We start from the raw sequence: 23,463 nt of genomic DNA on the forward strand, positions 1-23,463 counted from the left end.
AAGTCAGACTCCAGAAAGAGCTTAAAGGAACATCAGCAGCCTAAACACTCCTAAAAGTGGAGCTGATTTACCACTAAAAGCATTTTCGTTGTTAAAAAGGGGGGTGCAGCTTAAATTCTCTTCTATCACATCCCACCGAGGGGGTCAAGCAGCCCGGGTTACTTTTCCTAAGGGCACGGATTCTTCCCCGGGTCACCCTTTCTGCCAGCTCCATGCCCTGTGTAGCCAGCACAGCCCCTCCGGAGACGACAGCAAAGCGCAACCCACCCCCAGCAGTCCGCTCCCGACAGCAGCGCCGAGCGCCAGCGCGGCCGCCCCGCTGCGGGCTCCGCTCCCCCTTCGCCGCGGCCCGGGCAGTGTTTGCCGTCTCCAAGCAACAAGCCACCTGGCTGCCAACCCTGCTGCCCGTCTGCCCGCCTCGCCTTACCTCGGCTCGTCCCGTTCCGTCCCATCCCAGCGGCTCCCGGCAGCAACAGACCGCTCCGAAGGCCGCCGCTAGCCCCCGGCTCAGGTATTTGTGCTCTCCGCCCGGCAACGGCGCAGCCGCACCCCGGCGGGCATCAGCCTCAGGTGTGCGGGGTTGTGGAGGTTGAGTGCTTGCACTAACACCTGGCTGCAGGCTTGTAAAGGGTCGTCAAGCCCTGGCTCAGGCTGCTCAGGGCAGTGATGGAGTCCCCAGCCCTGGAGGGGTTTCAAACTCTCCTGGAGATGTGGTGCTGAGGGGCACGGTCTGGCGGTGACCTGGCGGTGACCTGGCGGTGCTGGGTTAGGGGTTGGGCTGGATGCTCTTAAAGGGTTTTTCCAGCCTAAACAATGGTGGGATCTTTCTCACTGACTCCTGAGACTCCTCTATACAATGGTGTGATCCTTCCCACTGACTCCTCAGACTCCTCTATACAATGCTGTGATCCTTCCCACTGACTCCTCAGACTCTTCTATACAATGCTGTGATCCTTCCCACTGACTCCTCAGACTCCTCTATACAATGGTGTGATCCTTCCCACTGACTCCTCAGACTCCTCTATACAATGCTGTGATCCTTCCCACTGACTCCTCAGACTCTTCTATACAATGGTGTGATCCTTCCCACTGACTCCTGAGACACTTCTATACAATGCTGTGATCCTTCCCACTGACTCCTCAGACTCTTCTATACAATGGTGTGATCCTTCCCACTGACTCCTCAGACTCTTCTATACAATGCTGTGATCCTTCCCACTGACTCCTCAGACTCCTCTATACAATGGTGTGATCCTTCCCACTGACTCCTCAGACTCTTCTATACAATGGTGTGATCCTTCCCACCGACTCCTCAGACTCTTCTATACAATGGTGTGATCCTTCCCACTGACTCCTCAGACTCCTCTAAACAATGCTGTGATCCTTCCCACTGACTCCTGAGACTCTTCTATACAATGCTGTGATCCTTCCCACTGACTCCTCAGACTCTTCTGCACATTTTCTTCATTTCTGCCAAATTTCTTCTCCCTTTCCTGCCTCTCCAAGAGAAAGAAGAAAAAGCAAGCAGTGGGCAAAGCATCAGGGTGTGATTCTGTCTCCTCCTTGTCTACCACCAGCATTAACCTACTGTCTGATGATTAAAAATTCATCAGACTGACATCTCAGCTAGGGAGGACAAAGCCTGGCAGGACAGGCTGCCCAGAGAGGTTGTGGAGTCTCCTCTGCAGACTTTGAAGGCCTCTGTGATCTGGGTTAGATAGGACTGTCCTGCTCTGACAGGAGGGTTGGACTGGATGATCTCTTTAGGTCCCTTCCAACCCCTGACATTCTGTGATCCTATGACCCCAGCCCCACATCCTGGACAGTCAACAGAGTAGGCAACACTGACAGTGTTGTGTGGCTGCTTTCCAGTCAATGCTACGTGGCTGTGGACTAAGAACCTCTCCTCACAGCCTGTCAGGGGCAGCCCCTTGGCTCCTTACAGCATCTAGACTTGCTGATGTCTGTCTGTTGGAAAGCTGCCCCCCCAGGCAATAAACCTCTGCTCTTCACAACCCCTGATTTTCTGTCCTATAGGCACTGGCCACGTTAGGAGTGTGATGCTGCTGGGTGAAGTTACAGCTGCTGAAGATGTCCCCTCAGGAGCTTGCTGCACTGATCTGCAAAGAAGGGGACCACCACCTCTCCCAGCAGGAGGTACCAGTAGCTACTGCTTTCTACATGGCTGCCTTCAGCTGCAGTGCCCCCACAGCAGTGCAGAAAGTGAACTCCTTGGAGAAAGGGCTGTGGGAGCAGGTGACAGCCACTCTGGAGACGTGGTGCAAAGGCGAGAGTCAGATCCCCAAGATCCAGAGCAAGAACTTGGCCGCCGTGTCCCTCAGCGTGGGAATAGCTGCCATCTTCCTCTCCACCCTAAGTCCCAGCAACGTGGTGTCCTCCGTGTATAAACTGGAGGCCCTGCTCAGGCAAGGATGCTCAGAGGAGGTGGTGAATAAGTGCAATGCCCTGCTCAAGGCGAGCCCCAAGTGCTCCCTGGAAGTGCTGCTGCTGAGGGCGCTGGCGTGGGTGCTGTCGGGGACACAGGTCAGGAAGGGAGTTGCAGACTACATCCAAGCCTTCGTGAAGCATGGGGCAGAGGCAGTGGCCTATGTGTGTGCCAGGCAGAAGGAGCAGCTGCCACAGGTCCTGCTGGCCTTCTCCGAGTACCTCTCAACAGATCAGAAAGAAAGCCCAGACGGCAGCTCCCTGGAGCAGTGGCTGGGCAACTGCTATGACTTCCTCTCCGCAGTGGCACCCGATGATGCCTGCGTTTGCAGGGTGCTGGCAGCTTACCTCTTGAAGAAAAACAGGTTTGAGGAGTGTGTGGCAGCCTGCAGCAAGGCCCTCAAGAGCTTCTCAGCCGATAATAGCGCCAGAGATGAGAAAGCTGTGGGGCTGCTCTTGGAGCGGGCTGCTGCCTACTTCTTCTTGGGCGGCCGGCCTCAGGAAATGCTGCAGGACTTAGCAGAAGCCTTTGCAGCAAGCCCTGCCCAGGCAATGAAACACTTCCAAGAGCTCTTCTCAGCACATGACACCGAGAGGATAGCAGAGCAGGCTAGAGCCAGCCTGGAGGGGAAGTTCGCAGCGTACCGCGAGGCTGTGCGCGCTCGGACGGAGCTCAGAGGCAACCGCGGCAGGGAACTGCTCCCCTCTGTCATCCAGACAGCCCAGCTCCTGCTGCACCTCTGCCCAGAGGCCCAACGGGAGCTGAGCGTGCGGCTCGCAGACTGCCACCTGCTGGGCGGGCACAGCCAGGCTGCCCTGCAGATCTGTGACCGCCTCCTGGCGGCAGAGCAGAGCACTTACTGCAACACTCTCTTAGCGCTGCGAGGGTTCTGCGCCCTCCACGCTCACGACCACCAGCGAGCCCTGCAGGACTTCCAGAAGGTCATTGAGCACAGCTCCCCACATCCCAGCAGCTGTGTCAAAGCCCTCTGTGGACGTGGACTGCTCCGGGTTTCTGGTGGCAGCCACTACTTGACAGCCCTGGATTATATCACAGCTTGCCAGTTAAAGCTGGAGGAAACCATCTTCACCATCAAGTCCTACGTGCCCTGGAACCAAAGAGGCCTGCTGCTGAAGGTTCTCCAAGAAGAAGGACAGAAGATGCTGCAGAAGAAGAGGTACCCAGGAGGCAGTGCAGCCCATGGGCAGACAGAAATAGGGCTGTGCGGATTCCTAATGGGAAGAGGGGGTTGAGTAGGGAGAAAGATGGGTTCAGATAGCTGGGAACAGGATCTGGAGCCTCTTGCAGCTCCTAATTAACATCATAAGTTGACATAAAACTGCTTGGGTGTGGTGAGTCCAACAAAATGCCAGGTGGGGTTGGTCTCTTCTGCCAGGCAAGCAGCAACAGAAGAAGGGGACAGAGTCTCAAGTTGTGCCAGGGCAGGTTCAGGCTGGATGTTAGGAGGAAGTCGTTGTCAGAGAGAGTGATTGGCATTGGAATGGGCTGCCCAGGGAGGTGGTGGAGTCTCTGTGCCTGGAGGTGTTCAAGTGCCTGGATGAGGCACTTAGTGCCATGGTCTGGTTGACTGGATAGGGCTGGGTGCTAGGTTGGGCTGGGTGAGCTTGGAGCTCTCTTCCACCCTGATTGATTCTATAATAAATTATGTCACCCACTTTGATATTGGACTAAAAAACAGCTTCTTAGCTTCCAGGTGAGACAAAGAGCCTAAGAGGCTCTGCTTTCTTTTTTTTTTTCCTTCCCTTGAATGTGGCTTTTTTCTTTACCTTTCCTTCCTCCAGAGATGCCCCTGGGGTTTTCCAGCTGGCTTCTCTCTTGGTGGAGCTGGACCCCTCCGATGAAGCCTCACGGATCCTTTGTGCTGATGCCCTGTACCAGATGGGCTGTGTAGAAGAAGCTCACAAGCTCCTCTCAGTAGCACTCTCCAGAAATCCACAAAGGTCTCCCATCCTGGCTAGACTTGCACTCCTGCAGCTGAAGAAAGGATTCATGTATGATGGCAACCAGGTGAGGAGCAGAGAGAAGGAGAGGGTGACCAGTGGTGGTGAGGTGGAGAGGGTTAGCACCTCTTTTGGCTGATAGAGAAGACGAGTGGTAGGGCTTCAGAGGGATCACTTTAGAGATGTAGGCTTGCCCGAGGGTGTTCTGAGAGCTTTCAGTTCCCCAGCACCATGCTCTGCTTGTCTCCTGCTCCTCAGAACTGCCTGACAGCTGTAAGGCACTGTGAGGCCATGTCTTTGGAACTCAGCCTGTCACACAACCTGTGATGGCTTTTCCAGTGAGGCTGCACTCAGCTCAACCTCTGCTGCAAGACATTTCTCAGGACTGCTTGGAAAACTGGGCAGAGGCCTTTGAGAAAGACAGGGAATGCTGCTAAAGCCTGGTGGCTTTCATAATAAACCTCCCTGCTTGAGAGGTGACTTTGACATTCAATCAACTTTGCAACCTGCTGTGGTTTGGGGCAGTGCAAGGTTCCATCTTCAGGGTCATTCCCTCTCAAATAGCTGCACTTGACCTGACTTGATGCTGCTTTTCCCAGCCTGCAATGAGGTTACAAATTACCTTGTCATGCTCAGTGGCTCCTCTGCATTCTCATTTTAAGACTAAAGCCTGTTGCTGGAAGCTCCATGCATAGCAACAATGAGCACTGTTAACAGAGTGGAACTCAGAGCTCTCCTGAGGTTTAGGCAGGTCAACATCTAGCAGATGAGCTAAAGAGAGGCCCCACAAGTAGGACTTTGTGTAGCACAGGTCATACGAGGACTAAATGCAGCTCATTGCTTTACCTGCACTTTTCCCTCGGAGCCTTCAGCTAGGCAGAGCACCACTGAGCATCCATCCTGCCCCTGGGGACACTCCTGATGGGATCAGTAACTGTTCCCTGGAAAAAAGAAGCAGAACTGCTAACTGAGTGCCTTGATGAAGCCTTGCAGGGGGAGAGTGGGGAAAGAAGCAAACCCAGAAAGCTCCAGTATGGGACTGCATTTCCCTTTCTTTAACGACTTGAATGCATGAAAGAGATTCCAGCAGGGCGAGTGCCCCAGCAAGGATTCCCGAACTGACTTAACCAGGTTCTGCCATCAGAGGGAACTGTTGTATTTTTTAAAGTCCCCTCTCCATTCTGCTAGCCATACAGAGAAAGGGTTTGCTGTCACCACCTCACCGTTCCCTGCGACCAACAGAAGTCTGGGGTCGTTTGCTGCATTTAGGAAGGCTCTCCATGAACGGTCTGGCTTCGTCAGAGACCACATGCGGCCCTTGGGATGCTCTTGGGATGCTGGATTCCTATCTGCACCTTCCTCAAGTTCTAAAAGGAATAAAGGTGCCACCAAAAAACTTCTCTTCACGATCATTTTTGTCTCCCCCCCATGCCTGTCAGCACCCAGGCACTTGTATTTATTAATCAAAGCAGAGGAAATAGGAAGTTAAATGGATGTGTCTGGTGCATCAAGGTAACTCTGTCCTTCTCCTGCCTTCTCTGGCTCAGCTTTTGAATCCATCCTTTTCCCAGGTTCCCAAGAACAAGAAAAGCACAGCACTTCACTGATTTCCCACTAATTCACTGGTTCCAGGTTTAGAGTCAAGAGGAGTCACTGGAATCCTTCAATTCCTTCCCCTTTTGGGGGGGCAATATCCTGTAGCTCAGCTTTATTTATAATACCCCACCTGGAGTCCTGTGTGCAGTTCTGGAGCCCCCAGCACAAGAAGGACGTGGAACTGTTGGAGCCAGTCCAGAGGAGGGCCATGAAGATGCTCAGAGGGCTGTAGAAGCTCTGCTATGAGGACAGGCTACAAGAGCTGGGGCTCTGCAGCCTGGAGAAGAGAAGGCTTTGAAGAGACCTCATAGCCTGAAGGGGACTACAGGAGGGCTGGTGGGGGGACTATTGACAAGGTCTTGTAATGACAGGACAAGGGGTAATGGGTTTAAACTGTCAGAGGGGAGATTCAAACTGGATGTTAGGAAAGGGTTCTTTGCAGTGAGGGTGGTGAGACACTGGCACAGGTTGCCCAGGGAGGTTGTGACTGCTCCCTCCCTGGAGGTGTTCAAAGCCAGGTTGGATGAGGCCTTGAGCAACCTGTTCCAGTGGGAGGTGTCCCTGCCTATGGCAGGGAGTTGGAACTGGATGATCCTTGAGGTCCCTTCCAACCTAAACCATTCTATAACCCTAGCTCCCTGCCAGACTGCAACAGATGCTGCCCGAAGTCAGCAAGGCAGGGTTATGGTTTTTTCCCCAGAATGATTTCCACAGCTGCTGTGGTGGTGAGGAAAGATAAGAATTAATGTTTTCTCCAGCATGCATTTGCACCAGGGCCAGCTGAGGAGTTAAGTGAAAGAGACTCATGGGCCCTGGCTGGACCTTGGCTGGCCAAAGCCCTGGTAAAAGGTGGGGAAGCACTGGGCGAGACCACCCTTGTCTCAGCAGACAACGAAGTGGCCAGCATTAGCATGACTTCATTTGTCTCCTCTCTTTTTCTTTCACATCACTAAGCTGCTAAAGAAAGTGATCAGAATTGGAGACACCTCCTGCCTGCTGCCAATCATGGACATTTTCAAAGATGAAGACAGGAGTCTGATGAGAAGGCACTGCCATGTCAGGGCACTGACCATCCTGAAGAGCAAACAGGAGGATGCTGACATCAAAGAGGCCATTGCCTACCTTTCCTTTGCCATCATTGCTTCAGGTAGGCTTTGCAAGGTACTGCCAGGGAATGTTCTTTCATGGACAAGCAGATCAGTGGGTGGGCAAGCATGTCCAGCCAGCTGTCATCTGTCATTTCCCCGAGGAGAAGTCTGAAACAGTGAACTTACAAAGGCAGGTGAAGAGCAGGATAAAATTTGTTTGAAGTAGCATCTCATCTGGACCATGAAATTGTGCAATTAAGCAGGGACTGCAGGGCTGCTGTCTCACAAATGGCTTGTGAGCTCCTGGAAATGGGTTCGTTTTGGTTCTATAGAGCCATCAGCTCCCTTCCCTCACCTGGCCAGACACATGGACTCCTCCTGCAGCACAGCTGAGGCTTACTTTAAATTGCATTATCCACGTGCTAAAAGCAGAGCAATCTGGAAAAGCTACCAAAGCACAGCCAGCTCCAGCCCATTTTAGACAAGCAGTGTGGTAGTGGAAGTAGAATAAAAGTAGAAGTAGGAATAGAAGTAGAAGTGAAAGGAGGAGAGGAGAGGCAGTGTAGAAGTGGAAGTAGAATAAAAGTAGAAGTAGGAATAGAAGTAGAGAAGTAGGAATAGAAGTAGGAATAGAAATATAAGTGAAAGGAGAAGAGAAGAGAAGAGAAGAGAAGAGAAGAGAAGAGAAGAGAAGAGAAGAGAAGAGAAGAGAAGAGAAGAGAAGAGAAGAGAAGAGAAGAGAAGAGAAGAGAAGAGAAGAGAAGAGAAGAGAAGAGAAGAGAAGAGAAGAAGAGGAGAGGCAGTGTAGAAGTGGAAGTAGAATAAAAGTAGAAGTAGGAATAGAAGTAGAGAAGTAGGAATAGAAGAGAAGTGAAAGGAGGAGAGAAGGAGAGAGGAGAGGCAGAGTAGAAGTGGAAATAGAATAAAAGTAGAAGTAGGAATAGAAGTAGAAGAGAAGTGAAAGGAGGGGAGGAGAGGGGAAGAGAGGGGAGGAGAAGAGAGGGGAAGGGAAGGGGAAATGGAATAGAAGTGGAATAGAAGGAGAAGTTGAAGTGGAATAGGAGTAGAAGTTAAAGTAGGAATGGAAGTAGGAATAGAAGTAGAAGAGAATTAGAAGGCTCCTCTCTTTTAGCCTTAGCTCATTACAACAATTAGTACCTTCAAAGCCTTCCTCCCAAAGGGATTTCTGTAGTGCCTCCTGTTTCATCAGCCTGAGCAGGCTGCAAGCACAGCCAGTGCAGCAAGGAACCTGCCATCTGCCTTCTTGTTGCAGCACAGCAGAGGCTGGGCAGTGCCAGCGCAGAGGAGAGCAGCCACTTGCATGCATCACTGCCCTTTTCCTAAGGAGACAGATCAGGCTAACATGGAAATGCTTCTGGCATGTTCCAAGCCAAGGCAGATTTGTATGGAAATCTGCCTTTCACTCTGAGCAAATGTTATGACAGCAGCACGGAGAAGCAGAGAGACTGGTTTGGGAAACTGGAATGAAGCCCTGCTAATTGCTTGGAGATGGCTCCATTTCACAGCCCAGCCACTCCAGCTGATCAGCTCCCCACCTGCTAGAGCAGATGCTTAGTAAGAAACAGATATTGTCTTTAGAGGAGCCAACTGGTGGAGCTCCAGAGCGATAATAACCTTTGGTACAGAAGTTTTGGAGCACCTCAGGAGGGAGGAAAAAGCCTCATTACTGCTAAAGAGCTGCTGGGAACCTGTCTGCAGGCTGAGCTCTGTGGGCAGCTGTGCACATGCTGCATTTGCTGGACCTCCCGATGAAAAACTCTTCACAGTGGCACTGATGATTTATCACCCAGCACTGGGATGCCACAGTTATTGATTGCAACCCTGGGCATAATAAGATCCTTAGCAAAATTGCTTTGAAAGGAAGGGGCAGGGATGGCAGAAAGATCTATGCTCTGCAGCCAAGTGACTGGCTGGGGCATGAATTTCACTGTCAGCTGGGTGGGGTTAGCTGGGCAGCACTTCTGGGAGAGCAAGGGACAAGAAAATAGCATCCCAGCATCACAAATCCCAGTGCAAACTAAGAGTGGCAGGAAATTAGTCAGGCCCATCTGGATGACTCTTTCATCCAAAGCAATGTCAGCCTTCTGACCATGTTATTAAAGCAGTCATATGGCCTCATGCCTCCATCCTCACATATCTTCCTCTCACAGCTTTCTCCCCTCCTCTCTGCTGTTCCTAAATAATAAAGTGGGACTTACTCTCCATTCCTGCAGTCACTGTAACACAAGAGGTAGGTCTACAGCACCATTTTGACTTCACAGAATGCCAGGTTGGAAAGGACCCCAAGCATCACCTGGTCCAGCTTAGCTTCTTTGAAGCCCTTTATCACAGTATCACAGTATCATCAGGGTTGGAAGAGACCTCACAGATCATCAAGTCCAGCCCTTTACCACAGAGCTCAAGGCTAGACCATGGCACCAAGTGCCACATCCAACCTTGCCTGGAAGTGCCCCAGGGGGACTCAGCAGTCTGCCCAAGCTGGGATTTCCTGCACCCTGATTTAGGGTACAGACTTGAGAGCATTCAGGTGAGCCTGGAGTCTTGGAGGCAGGGAATGGATGTGGCCAAGTCAGGAATTACCAAAATAGAATTAGCTTATTTTCCTGGAAAACTCTGCCCCCAAACTACAGAGAGAACTAGTTTAGGCTTATCTATGGATTCTGATTCCATCAGGAATTCTTCAAAGGATGCTATAGACAAATGCAGAGATTTAGCAAGTCAGGAAGTCAGCTATAAACACAGTTTTACCCCACTATCAACCAGGCTGAGCTGAGAATGAAGGGAACAGCAGGCTTTACTCACAGAAGTGAGATGGGTATTCAGCAATGATCCCTTGCTGGATTCAGAATCAGAGAATCAGTCAGGGTTGGAAGGGAGCACAAGGAGCAGCCAGTTCCAACCCCCTCTGCCATGCCCAGGGACACCCTACCCTAGAGCAGGCTGCACACAGCCTCAGCCAGCCTGGCCTTAAACACCTCCAGCCTAAAAAGTCCCTCCCCAGCTTTTTTGTAGCTCCCTTCAGATCCTGGAAGGCCACAACACGGTCACCTGGGAGCCTCCTCCTCTTCTCCAGCCTGCACAGCCCCAACTCTTTCAGTCTGTGCTCACAGCAGAGCTGCTGCAGCCTCTCAGCATCCTCCTGGCCCTGCTCTGGACACTCTCCAGCATCTCCACAGCCCTCTTGTCCCAGGGGCTCCAGAACTGGATGCAGTGCTCCAGGTGGGGTCTCAGCAGAGCAGAGCAGAGCAGAGCAGAGCAGAGGGGGAGAATCCCCTCCCTGGTCCTGCTGGCCACACTGCAGCTGCTGCAGCCCAGGCTCTGCTTGGCTTTCTGGGCTGCAAGTGCACACTGCTGGCTCCTGATGAGCTTCTCCTCCAGCAGCACCCCCTTTCCTCAGGGCTGCTCTCCAGCCACTCACTGCCCAGCCTGGATTTGTGCTTGGCATTGCCTCAACCCAGCTGCAGGCCCAGATTTCTCTGCAGCTCAGCTGCCTTCTGATGCCACAAGCAGTAGCTGATAGTCTGGATCCAGGCAGCAGCAGCCCAATGTGAGTGGCAAAGCTGCCAAACTCAGAAATGCCTCTGGTCACAGCTGCCACAAGACAGGGATTCATGGAAGTGATGCTGGCTCTGCAGCAGCAGCGGGGGAGAACCACACTGCTGGGGTCTCCCCAGGCCAGGATGGCAGGCAGCAAATCAGCTGTGATACAGTCCAAGAGTAGCCAGGTCCAGATGCTGCCAGCAGCTCTCTCAAATGGACCCCAGGGCTTGCCAAGCTTGCAGGCTTGCACAGAACGGTGCAGAAGTGAGGAGAACCATCCACAGGCAGGGACAGTGTAAAACCAAGAGCTGTGCAGAAAAGTAGGAGCCATCCAAAAGCAGTGATGGTCCAAAACAGGAACTCTGTGACGGCAGGAACCTGTCCTGTCGGGAGCTCTGTCAGGGCAGGAGCTCTTTCAAGGCAGAGACCCCCTGGCACCTTCTCCCTTGCTCTATTTATGCTCTTCTAGACAAAGTGTCCATTTGCCACTTTATGCTGGGTGTGAAAACCCAGCCAAGCCCCAGCCTGACTCCAGCACAGCCTCCCCGGGTCAGCAGAGGTGTGGAAAGTCCTCCTGCCATTCGCCCTTCAAGCCTGCAGGGTGGGGAGGGGGGAAGCATTCTTCACGCCGCCTTTTCCTCCCCATTCAAACCCGTGGCAGTGGGGCAGGGAGGGGGGGTGAGAAGAAAGGTCTTTGGAGTGCTCTGGAAGCCCTGGCTGCATTTCTCCCCTCCAGGTGGCTGTGCTGCAGATTGCCTGCTCATCAGGGCTCGGTGCTACAGCCGCCTTGGGCAGAAGAAAACTGCCATCTTCGACTTCAATGCTGTCCTGAAAGAGGACCCCCACAACGTGCAAGCTCTGAGTGGACGAGGACTCACCTACCTTGCTCTGAAGCAGCAGAAGGTATCATCACCCTGTGGCTCAGCTGCTGCTTTCTCTTGTGGTGTTAAGCAATATAAGCATGAGGTACCACAGGCTTTGCCATGGACTCGCTGATACCAAAAGACTTTCTCCCAGGATTTGAGCAGTGAAAGGTTCCTGTTTTGGCTGATGGAGGCAGGACTCCACTTGACATCAGTGCTGGCCACTTCCAGGTCTAGAAAGAAAAGGACTAAACATTAGAGGAGATGTTCAGGCTGGGTTAGGAAGAAATTCTTTCCAGTGAGGGAGAGAAGACACTGGAACAGGTTGCCCAAAGAGGCTGGGATGGATGATCTTGGAGGTCTCTTCCAACCTGCTTGATTCTATGATTCTAACTACCTGCAGGGAGGCTGTAGCCAGGTGGGGTTGGGCTCTGCTGCCAGGCAAGCAGCAACAGAACAGAACAAGGGGACACAGTCTGGAGTTGTGCCAGGGGAGGTCTAGGCTGGATGTTAGGAGGAAGTCATTGGCAGAGAGAGTGATTGGCATTGGAATGGGCTGCCCAGGGAGGTGGTGGAGTGGCTGTGCCTGGAGGTGTTGAAGCCAAGGCTGGCTGGGGCACTTAGTGCCATGGTCTGGTTGGTTGGCCAGGGCTGGGTGCTAGGTTGGACTGGCTGAGCTTGGAGCTCTCTTCCAACCTGCTTGATTCTATGATTTCTATGATTTCCCCTCTCTGGAGGTGTCCAAGGCCAGGGTGGATGAGGCCTTAAGCAACCTGGGCTGGTGGAAGGTGTCCCTGTCCATGGCAGTGAGGTTGGAACTGGATGATCTTTAAGCTCCCTTCCAACCCAATCCATTCTATGAATCTTGCTCCCTGTCACTCCCCTATGCTTGACCTCACATTTCACAACGTGAAGTTGTGTTAGATGAAAACAAACTGTGTTAGACCTAGCAACAAGAGGGTAGAGAACAATGCAAGGTTTCAGGAGTCCCTCTCCATCACCCGTGAAGAGCTCATGTGTGCAATCAGTGGCACAGAGGATGCTGGGGACTGCAGTTTAACAGTGCCTGGAAGCCATGCCAGATGTTTGCATGGTTTCCCTGCTTCTAAGGTGGTCACCTGCCTTAGGCTTTCCCCCAGTCTCACAGCAGTCCTGCAGGGAGTGTGACACGGTGCATCTCCACTTGGATGTGCTGCATTTGGGCTGCTTTATCCTGCCTGAGCCAAATCCTGCTGGCACTTACTCACAGCAGCTCTTTCTTGTTGCTGTAAGGATTATTCTCTTCAGTGGCAATCTGAGGAGTTCAAAGCACTTTGCAAACAGTCACTCAAACCTGTCTTTGTGCTCTCCATGTGAGCTTTGCAAACAGAAACGTTGCAGGGGGAGGACAGGGAAGAGCAAAGAGCTTCCAAAGGTGTGCAGATGAGTGGTGGGACAGCAGCTGTAAGAACAGGTTACTCATGCCTGGTTGTTGCTGCCCTTTCCTGTTTGCTGTTGTTTCCACACAGGAGGCAGTGCAAGATTTGATCTCAGCCCTGAAGGTGGAGGCAGGAGCCGTGATCCAAACCATCCTGTCCTTAAAGCATGAACCCCAAGGGCTGATCACTCAGTGGCTCCTCCAGCACGGCAGGACTGCGTTAGCAGAGCTCGTTGCTGCTAAAGACCTGTCAAGAGAAGAGACTCTCAGGGATCTTCTGCTGGTTGCCAAAGCACTCATTAAAATCTGCAGGGATGTGCAGTATCACATCTTCTACACAGACGTTTTGATTGCAGGTGGTAAGTTCCCACTCCTTGGCACAGCTGAGCAGGCTAAAGGGAAGGAGCAGAGCAGATGTGAATGCTAAATGGCCATGGACTGTGGTGCAGCACTTCTCAAGAGGAGCCTGCAAATGTAGGAAGAACAACTCCAGGGATCAGGACAGGCTGGGGACTGACCTGCTAGAAGGCAGTGAAGGGGGAAAAGGATCTGGGGGTCCTGGTGGATGGGAGGTTGAGCATGAGCCAGCAGTGTGCTCTGGTGGCCAGGAGGGCCAATGCCATTCTGGGGTGGATTAGAAGGGCTGAGGTTAGTAGGTCTAAAGAGGTTCTCCTGCCCCTCTGCTCTGCCCTGGTGAGGCCACATGTGGAGTGCTGTGCCCAGGTCTGGGCCACCGTGTTCAGGAGGAACACAGAACTGCTTGAGAGAGTACAGCACAGAGCCACAAAGATGCTGAAGGGAATGGAACAGCTCTGCTAGGAGGAGAGCCTGAGGCAGCTGGGGCTGTGCTGCTGGGAGAAGAGGAGCCTGAGAGGTGACCTCAGCAGTGGTTATCAATGTGTGCAGGGTGAGTGCCAGGAGGCTGGAGCCAGGCTCTGCTGGGTGATGCCAGTGCCAGGACAAGGGGCACTGGGTGGAAGCTGAGGCAGAGGAAGCTTCATTCAAACATGAAGAGGAATTTTTTTCCCTGTGAAGGTGACAGAACCCTGGCACAGGCTGCTCAGAGGGGTTGTGGAGTCTCCCTCTCTGGAGATATTCAAAACCTGCCTGGATGTGTTCCTGTGTGATCTGCTCTGGATGACCCTGCTCTGGCAGGGGGGTTGGGACTGGATGAGCTTGGGAGGTCCCTTCCAGCCCCTGGCACTCAGTGATTCTGTGTTATTCATACTCAGACGTGGACAGGCAACCCAAGTGCTGCTTTAGTGAGCCCTGTTGATGTCTCTCTCTCCACATGGGAAGAGTGACACAGTTTGTCCTGCTGTTAACCAACAGGAAGGTACGAGGAGGCTCTGGCTCACCTTCGGAAAGCCTTCGGCCCCTCTCCTGGCGATGACTTTGCTGGAGCAAGGCTGGCTGTGCTGCAGCTGAAGAGGAGAAACTTGGCAGTGGCAGCTCACTCCTTCAGCATCCTGGCCAAGAGAGATGAAAGAGAGCTGGAGTTCCTCCTGAACTTCGTAGATGCTAAGCAACAGCAGCACCTCTGTAAGGTACAAGCCTTTTTTTTTCAGGCCACCTCTGGGGATTCGGTGGGGAAAGAAATGGCAGGAAAATTGGGCTGCAGAGGTTTGTCTCTGCCTCCTCTTGAACAGAGAAGTGTGTGGGAAGATCATTTATCAGATGAATGAGGAACAAATTGGCCCCTTGCTTCAGCATCCTTTTCAGCCAGACGAGGGAGTTGAATCCAACACTCCTTTCACTGCAGTGATCTTGCTTCAGGCTCTAATAATTCATTGCTACTTCTTACTACTTGGAGGAATTCTTGTTGGTCTCTCCCTCATGACACCTCTTTAATCCCAGCAATGCAGGGGTGTGAGGGGCAGCAGCTAGAGCTAAGAAGATCTTTGCTGTTGCACTCTGTATGAGTTACCTGCTGCTCAGAGCTGGCCTCTGGGGAAGGGCAATTCACCTTTTGCTCATTTTCTTAATGAGCCTGGAGGTTCTGACTCAGCCACACTAAATGCCTCAATCGTTTTTGCCTTTGGGGTTGGATCCAGGCTGAGGGAGCTGGGGGTGTGCAGCCTGGAAAAGAGCCCAAGGGCACCTTAGAGCTGCTTTTCAGTACCTGAAGGGATCCTGCAGGAAGGCTGCAGAGGGAATTTCCCTGAGGGTGTCTAGAGACAGGATAGGGGGGAATGGTTTGAAGCTGAGGAAAAGCAGGGTGAGACTGGAGCTGAGGAAGAAGTTCTTCAGTACAAGGGTGGTGAGACTCTGGAACAGGCTGCCCAGGGAGGCTGTGGCTGCCTCCTGCCTGGGGGTGTTCAAGGTCAGGCTGGATGAAGCCTTGAGCAGCCAAGTCTAGCTGAGAGGTGTCCCTGCCCATGGTGGGGAGGTTGGGGCAGGTGATCTCTGAGCTCCCTCCCAACCTGAGCCATTCTATGATTCTTAGCTCAAAGACTTTGACACACAAATCCCTGGAGGTGTTTAAGAGGAGGCTGCATGAGGCACACAGTGCCATGGGTTAGTTAATTAGAAGAGTGAGCCAAGGCTAAACTTCCACCATCATCTCAACCTGGAAAGCACAATGGATGACATTGAAAATCAGGAAGATGACTTTCCCAGGCTGCATGTTCACTGCCCAGGGAGGTGGTGGAGTCACCATCCCTGGAGGTGTTTAAGAAGAGGCTGCATGAGGCACTTAGTGCCATGGCTTAGTTAATCAGAAGGGTTAGGTCATAGAATCAATCAAACAGGTTGGAAGAGACCTCCAAGCTCCTCCAGTCCAACCTAGCACCCAGCCCTTTCCAGTCAACCAGACCATGGCACTGAATGCCTCATCCAGGTTTTTCTTGAGCACTCAATGATCCTAGAGGTGTTTTCCAACCTGGTTAAATGTGTGATTCTGTGAACTGCACATTGCTCTACTCACTCCACCCCAGGATGGCCTTTGCAGTGCTTTCCCCCCTCCCCAAAATTTCTCTCCCAGAGCACACCCAGCTCTGAGAAAGCCTCCCCAATAAGACAACAGGCAAGGTCAGGTCACCACTGAGGAGCTTTAACACTCACTCAAGCATCTGCAATTCTGACTCTGCTACCATCCTGTGTTCTGAGAATCAGTTTGCTTCCTTTTATTCAATTTGGAGATGGCATGCACCCTGGTGAGGAGCTAGATTGTTCTGCTTTCTCCCAGGTTATAAACAAACAACATGCTGAGGTACTTAATGCATCTTGAGAGGAGCACTTTGGATGTAGTTTAGCAAAACAGCAGGAGGAGATAAGTAAACAAGTATTAATTTAGCAGTCCCTAGGTAGAGACCCCATTACAGGTCCCTCTCTTCTGAATAATGCAGAAGTTTGGGCAGATGGGGAAGAGTTTGAAGATTCCAGAAGCAATTTGCAGTCTTTCACTAGAGAAAGCTGGGAAAGGAACAATCAAGAACGTGTCTGTGGAGGCCCTCAGGAGGTGTCTGCACTTGAAGGTACACTTTGCAGCTGTGTTTCCCTCGCTGCCACATCCTCTGCTCTGTGTGGAAGGCTCACAGCTAAGTCCATCATGCTGCTTACTGGGAAAAAAAACCTCAGGAGGGATTTGTTTCTGTGTGCTGCCAATAAGAATCATAGGATCACAGAAACAAGCAGGCTGGCAGAGAGCTCCAAGCTCAGCCAGCCCAACCTAGCACCCAGCCCTGCCCAATCAACCAGACCATGGCACTAAGTGCCCCAGCCAGGCTTGGCTGCAACACCTCCAGGCACACAGACTCCACCACCTCCCTGGGCAGCCCATTCCAATGCCAATCACTCTCTCTGACAACAACTTCCTCCTGACATCCAGCCCAGACCTCCCCTGGCACAGCTTGAGACTGTGTCCCCTTGTTCTGTTGCCTGGCAGCAGAGCCCAACCCCACCTGGCTACAGCCTCCCTGCAGGCAGCTGCAGACAGCAATGAGCTCTGCCCTGAGCCTCCTCTGCTGCAGGCTGCACACCCCCAGCTCCCTCAGCCTCTTCTCATAGGGTTTGTGTTCCTGGCCTCTCATCAGCCTTGTCACCCTAAGATGAAGAGGGAGGGGGAAAAAGAGAGAGAGAAGAAGGAAAAAAGGAGATAAAAAGGGAAAAGTAAAATAAAAAAAGAGGTGGGGAAGAGGAAAATAGAAGAAAAAAAACTCCTACTTTTTTTTTGGGGAGGGTACAGCTTAAACTGCCCTGAAGTATTAGGAGCTCCCTGGTGCCACAGGTCACTGAAACCTTCCAAATGAGAAGGGCATTTTGGTTCTGCCTTTTTTAGGCAGCAGTGGAATAACTCCCAGCCCCTGAAGGGATCCCACAGGAAGGCTGCAGAGGGACTCTTCCTGTGGGTGTCTAAAGGCAGGGCAGGGGGGAATGGTTTGAAGCTGAGGCAGAGCAGGGTGAGACTGGAGCTGAGGAAGAAGTTCTTCAGTACAAGGATGATGAGAGTCTGGAATAGGCTGCCCAGGGAGGCACCTCCCTGGGAGGTGTTCAAGGCCAGGTTGGATGAAGCCTTGAGAAGCTGAGTCGAGTTGAGAGGTGTCCCTGCCCATGGTGGAGAGGCTGGAGATGATCTGAGGTCTCTCCCAACCTGAGGCATTCTATGAGCAAACACTTGGACACAAGCACCTGGGAGTCTTTCCACATTCTCTGATCCTCAAAGATGTGCTGAGTCTGATTGGGTTTGGCACTGATCAGTGCCATTTTTAACACACAACTTTTCAACACAGAACTCCTGACCAAAAGAGGAGTTTGTATCTCGCAGGAGTGGGAAGGAATTGGTTAATTCACCTGCCCAGTGCCTCAAAGGATTTTCCAGCAGGACTTCCTTTAGCCTGGAAGGTTATTTCAGTTAGGGGGTGAAAGGAAGATCTCAGTAAAAAAAAGCTCAGAGAGAATTAGTGCCAAACCCCTTTAGCATGGCCTTAATTTGCTACAGCCCCTAACTAGAGTCTAGGGGAGAGTCTTCTTTCTGCTCCCTCCACAGCACACACAAGGAGCCTGGAGCAGAGAAGAGTTTAGTGCTTGACACTCAGCCCTTAGTCTCAGCACCTCATGCAGCAAAGCTGTCTGAGAGGCTCGGGAGGTTGCAGGCAAGCTAGAAATGTGTCAGCATCCTCCTGGAGTCTGGGCTGAGAAGCTAAAAATAACCCTACCTAAGCTGAATAGGAAAGGGTGGAGGAAGGAGAGCTCCTTGATGTACTAAGGGTTGTTGTTTGGTTGGGGTTTTTTTTCACGTGGCAAACAAAGCAGTGAAGTTCTTCCATTATTTATTGTCTAAGGGGTCCCATGCTGAGGTTTGTAAACAAGTGGGAGAGCCCCAGGGGAATAGGAGCCTGAATGATTTATTGAGCTGCAAAAGGTCAGAGGAAGGGAGTTTGCTTGCTGCTAGAGTAGCTTCAACCCTTCAGTTTCCTATGTCAGAGGTTAAATGCATGACTGATCACTAGCTCCAGAGCTGTGCATTCTGCTGCCTGCTGACATCCCACAGCATAGCCAAAGCTGAATCCTACCATAATGGGGGCAAAACCTCTTGTGGTCTGTGTCAGAGTCACAGAATCAGTCAGGGTTGGAAGGGACCACAAGGAGCAGCCAGTTCCAACTCCCCTGCCATGCCCAGGGACACCCTACCCTAGAGCAGGCTGCACACAGCCTCAGCCAGCCTGGCCTCAAACACCTCCAGCCATGGGGCCTCAACCACCTCCCTGGGCAACCCATTCCAGCCTCTCACCACTCTCCTGCTCAACAACTTCCTCCTCACCTCCAGCCTCACTCTCCTCACCTCCAGCTTTGCTCCATTCCCCTCAGTCCTGGCACTCCCTCACAGCCTCAAAAGTCCCTCCCCAGCTTTTTTGTAGCCCCCTTCAGATCCTGGAAGGCCACAAGAAGGTCCCCTGGGAGCCTCCTCTGCTCCAGCCTGCACAGCCCCAACTCTTTCAGGCTGTGCTCACAGCAGAGCTGCTGCAGCCTCTGAGCATCCTCCTGGCCCTGCTCTGGACACTCTCCAGCATCTCCACAGCCCTCTTGTCCCAGGGGCTCCAGAGGTGGCTGCAGTACTCCAGGTGGGGTCTCAGCAGAGCAGAGCAGAGGGGGAGAATCCCCTCCCTGGCCCTGCTGGCCACACTGCTGCTGCTGCAGCCCAGGCTCTGCTTGGCTCTCTGGGCTGCAAGTGCACACTGCTGGCTCCTGCTGAGCTTCTCCTCCAGCAGCACCCCCAAGTCCTTCTCCTCAGGGCTGCTCTCCAGCCACTCACTGCCCAGTTAGGCTGGACCATTTAGACCCAGCCTAAGCCATTCTATGATTAACTCTACCAAGTCAAAAGTGCAAGTAAGCTGCTAATTAAGCCACCTGCATTACACACCAAAAATGGGTCCCAGCTCAGGGAGGCTGTAGCCAGGTGGGGTTGGGCTCTGCTGCCAGGCAAGCAGCAACAGAAGAAGGGGACACAGCCTCAAGCTGTGCCAGGGCAGGTCTAGGCTGGATATTAGGAGGAAGTTGTTGGCAGAGAGAGTGATTGGCATTGGAATGGGCTGCCCAGGGAGGTGGTGGAGTCTGTGTGCCTGGAGGTGTTGAAGCCAAGCCTGGCTGGGGCACTTAGTGCCATGGTCTGGTTGGTTGGGCAGGGCTGGGTGCTAGGTTGGGCTGGCTGAGCTTGGAGCTCTCTTCCAACCTGCTTGATTCTAAGATTCTATGACTTGCCCTGTGACATGGACCCATTTCATCCAGCACCTGCTTGCCTTGCTTCTCTTAACCAGAACCGACTCCAGGCTAAGCCAGCACCTAAAGAAAAGGCACACAGGGATGTGAGACAGTGGCTGGGCTAACTGAATCCCTGGGAGCCACAAGCAGCCAAAGCAAGGTGTGAGCCTCCTCATGTGCCTGAAGGCTCAGCCTGCTCAGCTCAGCCTTCTCTAAGAGCTCAGCTGCTGGGGGCAGCCTTGTCTGTAACTGGAATGTTCACTCTGCTGCAGCAGGTTATGAGCTCTGTTTGTTACCAACACAGGGAAATAATGAGGAACCCATTCCAGGCAAATAGTTCTGCTGGATTTGTCTTTACTGACCTTCTGGAACCTCGAAATTATGGGGAGGGAGTTCCTTTTCTTGTTGCTGCTTTTCCCTTCAGACAAGGGCAGGCAGTTCCCTTGCATTTCAGATTAGCAAAGCCAACATCAGCTGGCCAGTTTTTCTTACAGCTTGGAGAGACTTGAGCAGAACCAACCTGCCCTCTTAGCACATGGAGATACCTGTGGGGCAGCACATGGGGAACATTGTCTGCTTTGAGGCTCACAGGATGTCAGGGGTTGGAAGGGAGCTCCATAGATCATCCAGTCCAACCCTCCTGCTAGAGCAGGACAATCCAATCTAGCTCAGGGCACACAGGAACACATCCAGACAGGGCTGGAAAGGCTCCAGAGGAGGAGACTCCACAACCTCTCTGGGCAGCCTGTGCCAGTGCTGTGTGACCTTTACAGCAAAGAAGTCTTCCTCATCTTGAGCTGGAACTTCCTGTGCTGTAGTTTATATCCATTGCCCCTTGTCCTATCACAGGGTGCAACTGAGAAGAGTTTGTCCCCTCTCTCTTGACCCCCAGGTCACTCAATTCTTCAGTTCTCATCACTCCCAAAGAATGTAAACAACTTCAGAGGAATTTTCTCAGCCATTTCTTAGAATGTTCTGAGTAACTTCTGGTGAAACATAGAGAAAGTGGCTCAGAAAGTCTGGAGGTTAACAGCAAGTACCACTGAGCCATGACTTTTATATCTGCATCCCACACATCTGCCAACTCTACTCACAGAGCCATAGAATGGGTTGGGTTGGAAGGGACCTTCAAGATCATCCAGTTCCAACCCCTGCCATAGGCAGGGACACCTCCCACTAGAACAGGTTGCTCAAGGCCTCATCCAACCTGGCCTTGAACACCTCCAGGGAGGGAGCATCCACAGCCTCCCTGGGCAACCTGTGCCATTTCCCCTTATGGATCTTCTCCAACTAGAAGCAAAACTCAGCACCTGAAAAAGAACCCAAGATTTCTGTGAGTCTGTGCCTGCCTGTGTCCAGACTAGACACTTTGCTTTCTGCACTTGTAATCACAGGACCACAGGATGCCAGGGGGTGGAAGAGATCAAGTCCAACCCCCCTGCCAGAGCAGGGCCATCCAATCTAGGTCAGGGCACATAGGAACACATCCAGACAAAAGGCTCCAGAGAAGGAGACTCCACAACCTCTCTGGGCAGCCTGTGCCAGTGCTCTGGGACCCTTCCAGCAAAGAATCATAGAATCATAGAATCAACCAGGTTGGAAGAGACCTCCAAGCTCATCCAGTCCAACCTATCACCCAGCCCTAACCAATCAACTAGACCATGGCACTAAGTGCCTCATCCAGTCTTTTCTTGAAGACCCCCAGGGACAGTGCCTCCACCGTCCCTAGGGGTCTTCAAGAAAGTTCCCCCTTGTGTTGAGCTGGAACCTGCTGTGCTGCAGCTTCCATCCCCTGCTCCTTGTCCTCTCCCAGGGAGCAGTGAGCAGAGCAATCAGTAACATGCAGTCCCTTCCTCTCCCCCCCAGGCAGCAGCCCAAGAAGCAAACGCTCTGACCAAGAGCCGCCGCTACGAGAAGGCTCTGGGTTATTACACCCTGGCTGTCCTGGCCAGCAAAGACAACCCAAGGTACCTGCGACAGAGAGCTGCTTGCCTGATGCACCTGAAAAGCTACGACGCTGCTTTAAAAGACATGGAGAAAGTGATCCAGCAGCACAGCTCCAGCAGCCTCAAGAGGCAGGTGGAGGACCTGTGCGCCAAGGGGCGGCTGCTGCTGTGCGCGGCCGAGGAGGCGGCAGCGGTGCAGCAGTACATCCAGGCGCTGCAGCTGGAGGAATCCCTGGCCTTGTGCAGCATCATGCATGCTCCTGGCAGTGAGGTTTTGACCAAGGCCTTCCATAAGGTTGCACAAGGCAGTTTGGAGAGGCAGCATTACGAAGAAGCCTGGAAGGTCACAGACTATGGGCTGAAAATTGATAACAACACGGAGCTGAAGAAGCTGAAGACGAGGCTGAAGCGAGAGGCATCGAGCTGTAGCATACACTGATTTGTCTCCTGGGGGCTTTCCCCAATCTCTGACTGGATGGTAGGAAGAAGTTCTACATGGAAGGAGTGATTGCCCATTGGAACTCATTAAAGTGCCTGGGTTTGCAGGGGCTGTGAGCCAGGGCCAAACTTCCACCATCATCTCAATCTGGGAAGCACAATGAATGCGACTGAAAGCCTGAGTGCAGCAACTTTGAGAGATCTTGGTGCTCTCAGCACTGGGCAGGTCACACCTTGAGTGCTGTGGCCAGTTCTGGGCTTATCAATTCAAGAGAGATGTTGAGGTGCTGGAAGGCATCCAGAGAAGGGCAACAAGGCTGGGGAGGGGCCTGGAACACAAATCCTAAGAGGAGAGGCTGAGGGAGCTGGGGGTGTGCAGCCTGGAGGAGGCTCAGGGCAGAGCTCATTGCTCTCTACAACTACCTGAAGGGAGGCTGTGGCCAGGTGGGGTTGGGCTCTTCTCTCAGACAACCAGCAACAGAACAAGGGGACAGAGCCTCCATGGGGGAAGTATAGGCTGGATGTTAGGAGGAAGTTGTTGTCAGAGAGAGTGATTAGCATTGGAATGGGCTGCCCAGGGAGGTGGTGGAGTCTGTGTGCCTGGAGGTGTTGAAGCAAAGCCTGGATGAGGCACTTAGTGCCATGGTCTGGTTGACTGAATAGGGCTGGGTGCTAGGTTGGACTGGCTGATCTTGGAGGTCTCTTCCAACCTGCTTGATTCTGTGATTCTCTTAAGCCTTCAAGACTTCTTAGGCTGTGACACAGGCTGAAGGCTGAAGCACAGCTATATCCAGACACATGTAAAAGGAAAGGCTCTCATGGATTTGCATTGGGTGGATTCCACCAGGCCACAGAGGAGATCTTTTCATTTTTATCCAGCCATAATGGCAGAAGAGCAAAGTATCAACATGCAAATACAGCCACTCAGACTTCCCAGGCTGCATATTCACTGCTTGGGGAGGTGGTGGAGTCCCCATCCCTGGAGATGTTTAAAAGGCGGCTGGGTGAGGCACTTAGTGCTAGGGTTTAGTTAATTGGAAGGGTTAGGTGATAGGTTGGACTTGAGGTCTATTCCAACCTGTGATTCTGTAATCCTGTGATGCTGTGATTCAAGCATGCAGAGGAACTTTTCCTGAGGGTGTCTAGAGACAGGCCAAGGGGGAATGGTTTGAAGCTGAGGAAAAGCAGGGTGAGACTGGAGCTGAGGAAGAAGTTCTTCAGTAGGAGGGTGCTGAGACTCTGGAACAGGCTGCCCAGGAAGGCTGTGGATGCCTCCTGCCTGGGGGTGTTCAAGGTCAGTTGGATGAAGTCTTGAGCAGCTGAGTCTGCTGAGAGGGGTCCCTGCCAACGGTGGGGAGGTTGGAGGAGATGATCTCTGAGCTCCCTCCCAACCTGAGCCATTCTGTGATTCTTGGCTAAAAGACTGTGACACACAAATCCCTGGAGGT

General features: G+C 52.5%; 1 protein-coding gene across 1 annotated transcript; it reads left to right on the top strand.

The window, feature by feature from the left end:
- Positions 1–2,091: 2,091 nt before the first annotated feature.
- Positions 2,092–22,016, top strand: TTC34 (tetratricopeptide repeat domain 34). Its single transcript, XM_064171762.1, has 6 exons — positions 2,092–3,674; positions 4,234–4,474; positions 6,958–7,150; positions 11,389–11,555; positions 13,024–13,224; positions 21,498–22,016. Exons 1-6 carry the CDS (start codon positions 2,092–2,094, stop codon positions 22,014–22,016), a joined length of 2,904 nt encoding a protein of 967 aa, XP_064027832.1.
- Positions 22,017–23,463: the final 1,447 nt, after the last annotated feature.

The sequence above is a fragment of the Pogoniulus pusillus genome, chromosome 36, assembly GCF_015220805.1.
Source record: "Pogoniulus pusillus isolate bPogPus1 chromosome 36, bPogPus1.pri, whole genome shotgun sequence".
NCBI lineage: Eukaryota > Metazoa > Chordata > Aves > Piciformes > Lybiidae > Pogoniulus > Pogoniulus pusillus.